The 12,324-nt window shown below is 37.6% G+C and overlaps 2 protein-coding genes across 2 annotated transcripts; both read right to left on the bottom strand.

Moving 5' to 3' along the window:
- Positions 1-609: 609 nt before the first annotated feature.
- Positions 610-8,106, bottom strand: LOC125214980 (putative late blight resistance protein homolog R1A-10). The gene is made up of 4 exons (XM_048116246.1): positions 5,447-8,106; positions 5,211-5,270; positions 1,222-3,801; positions 610-874 (listed from the first exon to the last, which is right to left on the bottom strand). The coding sequence occupies exons 2-3, from the start codon at positions 5,260-5,262 to the stop codon at positions 2,513-2,515; spliced, it is 1,341 nt and encodes a 446-aa protein (XP_047972203.1). The 5' UTR covers positions 5,263-5,270; positions 5,447-8,106; the 3' UTR covers positions 610-874; positions 1,222-2,512.
- Positions 8,107-8,379: 273 nt separating this feature from the next.
- LOC125214983 (prohibitin-3, mitochondrial-like) lies at positions 8,380-11,009 on the bottom strand. Its single transcript, XM_048116247.1, has 3 exons — positions 10,660-11,009; positions 9,094-9,684; positions 8,380-8,603 (listed from the first exon to the last, which is right to left on the bottom strand). The coding sequence occupies exons 1-2, from the start codon at positions 10,913-10,915 to the stop codon at positions 9,101-9,103; spliced, it is 840 nt and encodes a 279-aa protein (XP_047972204.1). The 5' UTR covers positions 10,916-11,009; the 3' UTR covers positions 8,380-8,603; positions 9,094-9,100.
- Between the last annotated feature and the right edge of the window lie 1,315 nt (positions 11,010-12,324).

The following is a 12,324-nucleotide window of genomic DNA, read 5'->3' as shown; positions in this document are numbered from 1 at the left end:
CGAACCATTGCGATAGTCCAGCCGAAAATCGGCGAAAAAATCGGCATGGGCTAGCCGATGCGCTGGCCGCCATTGTGGCGTGCCGATCGGCCAGCGATCGGCTAGCGCTATTTTTTAATTTTTTTTTTTTAATTTTTGAAAAACTAACATTTTTTAATGTATTTTTTTAATAAATTAGTGAGGAGTAGAGTGGGCGGTGGCTCGTGTGTGGAAGCCCAGATTTTTTTTTATTATATAATTTTTTTGATTTTTAGTTAATGCACTTTTTTTTATTTAAATAAAATTAACGAATTTTTCCCGTATATGTGTCGTAAATTTAATTCCGTAATTTTAATTTTGTAAATGTTGTATTTTTTGAATTATTTGTATTGCGGCTGGCCTATGGCTGGCCTAAATCTGATGTGGCAGGTGGATTTTTAGTGTTGCTGACGTGGCAAGGGGAGAGAGTGGGTGGCCTATGACTGGCCTATTGCCATTGTGGATGCTCTAAACACATGGTGTCACGTTTTAAGTTCAGGGAAAATCTGAATTCGCCATAGTTAATAATATTAGCGAGTAAAAAATCATAATGACCATGCTCAAGCAATATCAACAGGATGTCAACACGACTGTCAATCAATAAATTGGAGATTTGAATCACTTAGTATATATTTGAAGAAAACAGAGCAAGGAATATACAAAGATGCCAAATTTAAAACAAAGGATACAAAATCACAAAAACCAACTGCTTACTAAATTTGCATCCTTCTTCACATGTCCCAATAGTTACAAATATCAACAGGAATAGCAACATTGGTACAATCACATATCTACCAAGAGTGACAACCATGAGAGGTTTAGCAGCATATTGCAAGCGATGTAAGAGCAGCATCAGCTGAAAAAGATGAGAAGTTCGCTATCAAATCAAGGGGAAAAACTACATAGTAATACATACCTAGACAATACCAAACCCAAATCTAACAAGCATAAACATGGATCGCCTTTTATTACTCTGCATATGTTTTAGGTCAAACCAAGAGTGATTCTTGTGTGTGGCTGAAACTATTCAAGCTGCAGATTCGTTACACCATACAGAAGACACACAGTTTAATAACCACAAGGCGTAATCAAGGATGTATACCAAAGATTTTAAGCTCAAAACGAATATTAAGGATTAGATTGTGTTGTATATGAAAAAAATGGAGCATACTTTTTTAATTGCTTATAGTTTAGCATTTGTACCTTTTGGCTTCTAATATCGTATTAGCACTTTGAGGTCGTAGTTGCCGTACTCCTCTTGCTGAACCTTCTTAATTTTTCGCGCTGAGGCCATGACAGAAGAACTACATTCATGTACTAAAATTGTTTGGAGGGTTGGGATATCTCCAATATCACAGGGGATTTCCTCTAACACCTTACATCTGATCACATGCAGCACCTGGAGTTTAGGGAAGTTGGTCTCGTTGGCTCTCCAACGCACTATATTTAAGGAAATGATGCTCAGAAACTGCAGTGAGCGGAATTCATCTCCTTCTGCCATCTCCCACTCTTCTTCCTCTGCCTCTCCCTCTCTTTCAAACATACAAGACCTTATTTTGAGCACTTCCAGATTCGGTAGTGCACAAAGAGTTGTCAAGAAACTCTGAGCTACTGCACATCCAATTACAACTATCTTTCTAATATTACATGGAAATATGAGTTTGTGCAGAAAACGACAAGCATCTTTCTTACTGTTGGTATAGCATCTTAAAATTTCGAGTTTGTGAAGATGGCTAAGATCAACTTCACTGTACGGTGAATCCTTGAAAGTGATTCCTAAGCTAATGATATTTGGGATGGAATCAAAGAAACCATTCCTAATCATTAAAGGAGTTATCCATAGAAAGAATATCTTATGCAGTTTCTTATGAACATATTTAAACCTGTATTCTTCCCCAATTTTAAATAACGCTACCAACTTGAGACGTCTTAATTCAGACATCTCCCATATCTCAGAAGGCAAACTAAGCATCATTCCATGCCTACAAATCAAGGTTTGCAGATTCCACAATCTTGATATTCCAATAGGTAAACTGAAGTGCAGGAGAAAGCTAAGTAGCGTAGGTTGACAAGTTGAAGTATTTCTTCTGGGAACTCTTTGTATTCGATTCCCGTTACATCTAGCACCCTAACCATTCTTAACATGGAAAACACAGGAGACGCAATCTTCTTCCCAGTGCATATAAAAGATCGAGCAAGGGACATAGTTTGTGGTGAAGCACACACATCTTCTATCTCAGAAGACGAGTGAACACTTACACGATGCATGGAATCCTTGAGGTTTAAAAACCTTTCCTCGTTAGCCTTCCTTAAGCATAGATCCCTCAAAAGATCATGAATAAAGTAACTCACCGGTTTCCCATTGTACTTTTTTCGTCTAACCAAAAGTAGATTCCTCTCCACCAGAGCTTTTAAGTAATCCTCGGCCTCTTCCTCCAAACTCTTATCTCCCTTGGATTTCACAAATCCCTCGGCTATCCACAAACTCTTAAGTCTAGATCCTCTCATAATCTTCAGGAAAAGCTCCCATATACAAGAAACATGGTTTCAAGTGAATTGGCAAGTGGTTATAACTCAAGTATAATATATTTGAGAAATGCTCGTCCGATTCAACAATTGAAGCTTTTACATCCGTTGAAACATTCTCCCAAACATCTCTTGACCTTTCAACCTTTGACAAGAGCCCTCCAATCACATGAATGGCAAGAGGAAGCCCACTGCAATCACTCCCAATCTTAGCCGCCACCCCTTGCAATTCACCAGGGCAATCCTCTTCTCCAAACGCAATGCGACACAGTAGATCCCGACTGGCAGACGTGTTCAGCGGCTGCACATGATGCAGACTCTTCGAGCCCGCAACATAAAAAGCCACATTAGACTCTCTAGTGGTGATCACAATCCGACTCCCATTACTATTGTCCGGGAAATACATCCTTATCTCATCCCAGACTTCCGTGCTCCAAATATCATCCAACACAATCATATATCTTCGCCCAAACAATCTCTTATACAATATTTCTCTCAATTCATAATCTTCACGTCCTTTCAGTTCATTGCTTACCTTTTCATCCGGGTCACGTAGGAGACTCAACATAATTTCCTTCATATTGGGAACTTGTGAAATCTCAGCCCACCCAAGATAATTTAAGTCAGAAACAGTATACGGATCTTCATAAAGTTTTCGAGCAAGGGTGGACTTACCTATACCACCCATACCTACGAGGGGTATGATCTTCATCTTCTTCTCCATATTCATGAGACGATTCTTCAACTCCAACAGATGTTCATCAACTCCCACCAAATCACTCTTAGATCTCGAGGAAGAAGCACTCTTTTCCTCCACTTCCATGAGCTTCATAGATTCAAGTTGTTGAGTTGCTTGCTGCAAATTCGATGAAGTCATCCTCTTCTCAGCCATCAAAACCAGAACAGAGTCAAGCTCTTGAGTGACTTGGTGCAGATCTGGTGTGGAAAAGGTCAAGCTCTCACTCTCTGGGTGGGAAAGCATTTGATGAACCATCTGTGACTCAATAATATCCTCTGCTTTATACACTGTATCTCTGATTTGGCTCTCAAATCTTGCTATTTGGATGTGTGAAGACTTTTCAAGAATCTGCATCAGAGATTCAGCTATTTGGAGTAGGGATTCGAGCTTTGGTTTGCAGTGATCAAAAGTCCAGCGGGTTTGCTCTGGATGAAGGGTTTGTTGTAGGATGGTGATGAGGGATTGAAGATTGTATGCCATTTTTTCTTTCAGATTTCTTGTAGCGAAAAGACAGATATCTTTGCAGAAATGAGAAAAAAAAAAAAAAAAAAAAAGACAGTTATCTGTTGAGCAGTGAGAGTAGAACACAATCAATCTATCACTAAATCACTACATAACATGTAATCCACTCAAAATGGTCTACAATACCTTAACTCAATTATTGCATGGCGATAAGAGTGATATTACTTGTGTATGAGAATGGTCCATTGCCTGAATTTCAGTTTTGTCTTGTTTCAAGGCTAATTATCAAAAAAGTTACTCTCGGTCCATCAAAAAATAGTCTCATTGATGAAGTGGAAGAGAAAGAAAAACGTGGATAAAATAGGAGAAAGGCAGATAAACAATGAGTAATAAGTGGAAATAACTTTCGACTTTTAATATGAGACTAGTTTTGGTTGACGGACGAAAAAATAGGAAAGTGAGACCATAATTTGTGGGTGGGTGACAGTTTGGATCACCTAATGCAAATCTTGCACCATAGTAGTGGAGTCATTTCGATTATGAAATTTGATTAAATTTCGATAAAGTGTATAATTTACTTTTATGCTTAAAATTGAATATTTCTATATGATATACCAAAGTAGTGGAGTCATTTTGTCATTTTGTAATAGACAAAACACCATTAGAAGGAAAGGTAAGAATCAGCAACCAAGGATGGGGAAAGGGGGCACGGTTTGAAATTATTATAGCTCATCTGTACCCTAAACATTCTTACAACTTGTCATGAACTACAAATAGAAAACTGATACTCCCTCCGTCCCACAAAGTTTGTCCCAGTTTGATCCAGCACGGATAAGAAATTGTTTGACTTTGTATTAAATGGATTGAAGAGATTGAGAGTGCATTTAATGTCTATTTTTGAAAACATTTCAATTAGGATAAACTTTATAGGGACGAAAACGGTAAAATGGGACAAACTTTATGGGACGGAGGGAGTATATTCCATGAAGAAACCAAAGAATGGAACCCAAGCCGACGATACAAGCCACATGCAAGTGAATGATATCTACAGATTACAACTTCACCTGTTGTTATCAAAGCTACTTAGGCGATAAAGTCAACATATCTTTACTAAATAACCTCATGGCAATCAGTGATGGGTGTAAGTTGTAGTAATAAGTAAGAGTGATTTGGTGTCATGGTGAAGCTAAAATCAAACTTTTTTGTCATCGAAAATTCACAAACACAAAATATAGTACTAAATTTGCATATTTTTTTTGCAAAAGGGAGAAAAAGTAGTAATACAAATCAATCCCAAAGTATAGAAACAAGCAGACACCACATCCGATAAGAATAGAATCACGAGATGTTTATGAGCATATTGCAAGCTGAAAAAGACGAACAATTTGGTATCAAATTAAGAGAAAAGACTACACTACAATACTACAATACCATATCTAAATCTTACATACATATATATGCATACCTTCTATTGCAGTGCATATGTTCAGCTCGAGCCGTGAGTGATTCTTGCGCATTGCTGAAACTATCCGAGTTGCAGAAAATGATATACCATATACAGAAGACATACAGTTTAATAATCAGAAGTCGGGATCAAGAAATTATACCAATGATGTAAGTGCAAAAGGAATATTAAGGACAAGATTGTGTGTATGAACAGATGGAGCATTCTTTTAATTGCTTGGAGTTTAGCATTTTTACCTTTTGGCTTCTAATCTTCTAAATAAACTTTGAGGTCGTAGTTGCCGTACTCCTCTTGCTGCACCTTCTGAATTTGTTGTGCTGAGGCACCTACAGAAGCCCCACATTCACGTAGGTAAATGGTTTTAAGGGTTGGGGATTTCTTCTAACTCATTGCATCTGATTACATGCAGCTCACGGAGTTTAGGGAAGTTGGTCTCATCGGCTCTCCAGCGCACTATATTTAAGGACACGAGGAACAGAAACTGCAGCGAGTGGAATTCATCTCCTTCTACGGCCTCCCACTCTTCTTCCTCTGCCTTTCCGTCTCTTTCAAAAATACAATCCCCTATTTTGAGCACTTCCAGATTCGGTAGTCCACATAGAGTTGTCAAGAAACACCGAGATACTACACATCCAAATATAGTAAACTTTCTAATACTATGTGGAAATCTGAGTTTGCTCAGAAAACGGCTACCATCTTCATCCAAGTCAGAATCACATCTTAAATTTTCGAGTTTGCGAAGATGGCTAAGATCAACTTCAATGTTGGGTGTCTTGATGTAATAGATTCCTAACTTTATGACATTTGGGAAGATCTCAAAAAAACACAGCCTAATCAGTGAAGGAGTTATCCAAACATTGTAAATTGACTGCAGCCTCTTATGGTAAATTAACTCAGACATCTCCCATATTTCAGATGGCAAATCAAGCACTATCGTTTGTCCACAAATCAAGGTTTGCAGATTCCACAATTTTGATATTCCAATAGGAAAACCCGAAGTGCAGGAGAAGGCTAAGTAACATAGGTTGACAAGTTGTAATATTTCTTCAGGGAACTCCTCGAATACCATTTCCATTACATCTAGCACCCTAACGCACCCTAACCAATCTTAATATGGAAAAGATAGGAAATTTAATCTCCATCCTAGTGCATATAAGAGATCGAGCAAGTGACATCAATTGGGGAGAAGCACGCACATCTTTCATTCCATATGATGACTGAACACTTACACGGCGCATGGAATCCTTGAGGTTTAAAAACTTTTCCTCGTTAGCCTTCCTTAAACATAGATCCCTCAAAAGATCATGGATAGAGTAACTCACTGGTTTCCCATTGTACTTTTTTCGTCTAACCAAGAGTAGATTCCTCTCCACCAGAGCTTTTAAGTAATTCTTAGCCTCTTCCTCCAAACACTTGTCTCCATTGGATTTCACAAATCCCTCAGCTATCCACAAACTCATAAGTCTAGATCCCTTAATCTCATAATCTTCTGGAAAAACTCCCATGTATAAGAAACACGATTTCAAATAAATCGGCAAGTGATTATTACTCAAGGAAAGTATATTGGAGAAATGCCCATCCGATTCAACAATTGAAGCTTTTTTACATGCTTTGAAAGATTCTCCCAAACATCTCTTGATCTTTCAACCTTTGACAAGAGCCCTCCAATCACATGAATGGCAAGAGGAAGCCCACTGCAATCACTCCCAATCTTAGCCGCCACCTCTTGCGATTCACCGAGACAATCCTCTTCTCCAAACATAATTCAACAAAGTAGATCCCGACTCACAGACTTGTTCAACAACTGCACGTGATGCATACTCTTCGATCTCACAACATAAAAAGCCACATCAGAATCCCATTATTATTATCAGGGAAATACATCCTTATCTCATCCCAGACATCCGTGCTCGATATATCATCCAACACAATTACGTATCTTCGACCAAACAACCTCTTACGCAATATTTCTCTCAACTCATAATCTCCACATCCAATTAGTTCATCGTTGACCTTTTCATTCGAGCCACGAAGAAGACTCAAAAAAAATTCCCGCGTATTGGGAACTTGTGAAATCGCAGCCCAACCACGATATTTAAAGTGTGAAACAATATATGCATCGTCATAACGATTTCGGGCAAGGGTAGACTTGCCAATCCCACCCATACCAACGATGGGGGTGATCTCCACCTTCCTCTCCATATTCGTGAGACGATCCTTCAACTGCAACAGATCTTCATCAACTCCCACCAAATAACTCTTAGATCTCGAGGAAGAAGCATTCTTTTCCTCCACTTCCACGAGCTTCACAGTTTCAAGTTGGTGAGTTGCTTGCTGCAAATCAGAAGAAGCACCACTCGATGATGAAGTCATCGTCTTCTCCGCCATCTTCACCATTGCAGAATCAAGCTCTTGAGTGACTTGCTGCAGATCTGGTGTGGAAAAGGTGAAGCTCTTGCTGTCGGTGTTGGAGTGCATTTGATGAACCATCTGTGATTCAATAATATCCTCTGCTTTAAACACTGTATCTCTGATTTGGCTCTCAAAACTTGCTATTTGGGTGTGTGAAGACTTTTCAAGAATCTGCATCAGAGATTCAGCTTTTTCGAGTAGTGATTCGAGTTGTGGTTTGTTGTGATCAAAAGTCCAGTGGGTTTGTTCAGGATGAAGGATTGTATCAAAATCTCTTGCTGTTGCTGGGATGAAGGCAAAAAAAGGGTAGATATCTTGCAGAAATGATAGATATTCTTTGCAGCAGTGAGAGTATAACACAAGGTTATCACTACCTAAGCTGTAATCCACTGAAATTGGTCCCATTGATATCCTTTGCAGCAGTAGAGTATGTTTACTCAATTATTGCAAGGCGATATGAGTACTACTACTACTTGTGTATGAAAATGTACCATAGGATTAAACAGTTTCATCATTTTTCAGACTATCGAAAAAATTATAGTAGTAGTATTTGTTGGTAATTATTGCATGACAAATTATTTTATGAAATAATTACCGATGTCATCAATTTATGAATAAAATAACATTATTTGATTAAAAAACTTTAGCATTGCAAGTATTAACGTAGGTGAGTTATATTTGTCAAAAATTATCGAAAAAATTATAGAATCCGATTAAAGGGAAAGTAAGAATAGAAATCGATCCCAAAGCACGGAAAGAAGCAGAAACCACATCCATAGGCATAGCAAACAGAAGATAGGAATCGTAGTCAGTTAAGGATAGAGACAGAGGAAAGGGAGCATATGGTTCGAAATTATTATCGCTCATCTGTACCCGAAACATTCTTACAACTTGTCGCGGTTTTAGAAACTGCAAATTGAAAACTCAAACATCCATTGAAGAAACCAAAGAATGGAACTCAAGCCGACAATCTTCAACACTCTGCAACAAAGAGGAAATGGGAATGGTCAATCAGAAAAGACGTTATAGAAGGCCAGTGATGCATAATGAACAGCCAAGGCAAACAATATCTACATCTCAACGATAATGAGTTTCCACAGGAAGTGAAAGTTATGTGCATCTCTCGACAGTAATGAATTTCCACAGATACGGAAAGATATATGCACGTCTCAACACCCCAAGGATGATGAATACGCTGATACCATCACATATCTACCAAGAGTATCAAACACATTATAATCACACTATTATAGCAACCTAATAGAGCATGAGTCGAAACTTTAAGCATCAAATGATCATCTTTCTGAGGATATATGTTGACGACTCATCTAAGAACTTCCAATCATGGATCCTAAGAAGAAGAAGCCTATCAAGTTGCATTACGGACTCAATGCATACGGAAAAGGATCTGTTTCGGGCCTAGCATTTATACACTCACAGGCAAATCAATAAAACGAATAATGATTGCTACCTCATGACTAACGTGCAGGGTTAACTCCGAGAAGCATGTTGTTACTGCTAGGCAGATAAACCACATTCCCATTCCTGGCCATAGACGCTGCATTTTCCTTTGCTGCCTCAATCTTCCTCAGCTCGATCAAACCCATCCCTGCAGCTGCAGTTGCATCAGAAATCAGCTTAGCAGACTCACTTTCACCCTCAGCCCTTATGATAGCAGCCCTCCTCTCCTGCTCTGCCTTCATCACCACAAACTTAGACCTCTCCGCCTCTTGTTGGGCCACTTGCTTCTGCTCTACAGCCTTTGAGAATTCCGCACCATACGACAAGTGTGTGATGGCAACGTCATCCAAAACAATGTTGAAATCCTTGGCCCTTCTGATCAAACTCTCTCTCACGAGAGCAGACACATGAGGTCGTTCAGTGAGCAATTGATCAGCGTTGAATTGAGCAACCACAGCCTTCAGAACCTCATTACCAATAGATGGCAGGACTTTCTCGTCATACTCTAGCCCTAGGGTTTGGAAAATGTCGGAAAGACGATTCACCTCAGGGCGAGACAGCACACGCAGTGTCAGATTGACCATCTGCAAATCCTTTGTGCCTAATGTAAACGAGGAAATAATGTTTCAGCCAAATACATTCAATTACACAAGTCAAAATTCGATGAAATTACACAACAATCCAGGTAATAATACTTTGGTTTGGTTCTTCATAAAAGTGAATGAAATTCAATTGTGAGCCCTCATATTCACAGAGAAATATAATAACCATTGAAATATATAGAGATTAGAGATATTAAAATCTTCTTGGACAAGGTAAGCTCTGTTAGCTGAAAGATGAAATCGTATTACATTAATTGAAAATCATAATCTCCATCAACTAGAAGTGGACAAGTGGTACCATTATATTAACTAGTGTTATAGGATCTGAAAAGAACAAGCTAAGAAAAAAGTTAACACACATTAAAAATAATCATTAATTACCAACCAGAATTCAATATAAAGTTAATACAATAAAACAGGAAATAATACTTTCTTCCTCCACAAAAGTTAATGGAATCCAATTGCGAGCCTTCATATTCACATAAAACTCTAATAACCGTCGAAATACATAGTGATATTAAAACCTTCTAGGACCAATGTATAATCTCTTAGCTGCTAAATGAAATCCTATTAATAGACAAACTTATGATCTCCATTAACTAGAAGTGCTCACATTATATCAACTAGTGTTATATAGGATCTACACAGAACTAGCTGACAGAAATGAAAAATAAATCAAGAATTCTTACGAGTCAGAATTCAACGAAATTATACAATAAAACAGGTAATAATACTTTCTTCGTACCTAAAAGTGATTGTAATCAAATTGTGAGCCTTCACATTCACATAGAACTCTAGCAACTATCAAAATATATAGAGATATAAATACATTCTAATTCAATCTAAAACTATCTTAGCTAAATGAAATCCTATTATGAATAACAATTAGTAAAAAAATGTCATTGATTCAGAGGATCAGCAAAGAACGAGCTAAGAAACAAGCTAGCAGAAATGAAAAATAAATAATCAATTACCAGAAATTGAGGAGAATGTGTGGGGGCGAGTGCGGATGTCGAAGATGAACGGCTTCTGAAGCCACGGGACCAGAAAGTGAGTTCCTTCGCCGACGGTATCCGGCTTGACTCCTTGGAAACGATCGAATATCACGGCGCGCTGGCCACCGTCGACGGTGTAGAGACAGGAATTGGCAGCAGCGCCGCCGATTCCGACGGCGAATGCGGCGCGCGCTATGTTATTCAGCGCATTCGCAGCTCTTTGCGCGTTTGCCATATCGAGATTTGCAGAGGTGATTGAGAAATGGAAATGGAATGATTCAGAGAGAAAGGGTTTTGAGAAGAGAGAGAGGGTTTATACAGAGATAGATTTTTCCCCAAGAAATGATTCGTAAACCCTAAGCTTTTCTATGAGATTTAAGGGTTATGGGCCGGGTTTTAATTCGGCCCAGCCCAATCCATTCAAATTTTATACTTTTAATTTTAATTCAAATATATGTTAAACTAATTATATTTCTTATACTAAGAAATTTAGGGGTGCGTTAGGCTCCTTTGCACCCTAAGTGTCCTATTTCCTTTTTAATCTCAGCTCTTGGATCCTTGAATTGGATGGTTGTGATCAATGCATTATTAGTCTATAATGTTGCATTATTAGTCGTTGTGCATTATTAGAATGAAAATGTGAATTATTAGTCTATAATGTTGCATTATTAGCCGCTGTGCATTATTAGAATGAAAATGTGCATTATTAAATGACACGTGGCATTAATCTAACCGTCAGATGACAAAATCGTGGGGCTAGGATTAAGAAGGAAAAAAAGACAAAAGATAGAAAAAGGATTTGAATACATATGCGTCTTAAAGTACCATGAAATTATATATGTAAGTAGAAGTGATAAAGTATTTAGCAAAAATCAGACTATGAGAGTATTCTTTCTGCAATTTCCGGTCGATTCCATAACTTATAAAGTAATTAATTAAATCATAATTTTTGTCTATTTCTCAATTGTCTCGTGTATTTAAAATTCTGATTAAATATGTCATTTAAGTCATAATTTTTGTTATGAGATTTAGCATTGTTCTATATTGGTCGATTTTAGATGTTTATTATGTAACTGGTAAATGCATAATAATGAAAAGTACAAAAGTCACAACAAATTTCATCAAAATTTTAATTGCATAGGAAAATTGAAAAATGTACTGTGATCTATTACCTCCGTCCCTAAAAGTTTGACACACTTTATCATTTCGGGTCGGTCCTAAAAGTTTGACACACTTAACTTTTTACCATTTTTGGTAGTGGACTTCATATTCCACTAACTTATTTCTACTCAAATTTTATTATAAAACTAATACTTTAAAAGTAGAACTCATATCCCACCAACTTTTTCAACTCACTTTTCATTACATTTCTTAAAACTCGTGTCAGGTCAAAGTGTGTCAATATTTGGGGAACGGAGAAAGTAACTAGCTATTTTTATAAATTATGAGATTGACCAGAAATCAACCAAAAGTTATGATTTAAATAACAATTTTCTCATAATATAATTATTAATATATAATCACCAACCTATGTGTTTCATAAGTCAAAATGTCAAAACACACAAAAATATGAAGCGATTATTATCTCCATTCCTAAATGCCTACTCAAAATCTATTCAGTCGTAATCAGGGAAATTTCATGGA

This window comes from Salvia hispanica, chromosome 3, assembly GCF_023119035.1.
Source record: "Salvia hispanica cultivar TCC Black 2014 chromosome 3, UniMelb_Shisp_WGS_1.0, whole genome shotgun sequence".
Classification (NCBI taxonomy): domain Eukaryota; kingdom Viridiplantae; phylum Streptophyta; class Magnoliopsida; order Lamiales; family Lamiaceae; genus Salvia; species Salvia hispanica.
The sequence above is the reverse complement of the archived record's forward strand: the minus strand, read 5'-3'. Positions and strand labels throughout refer to the sequence as shown.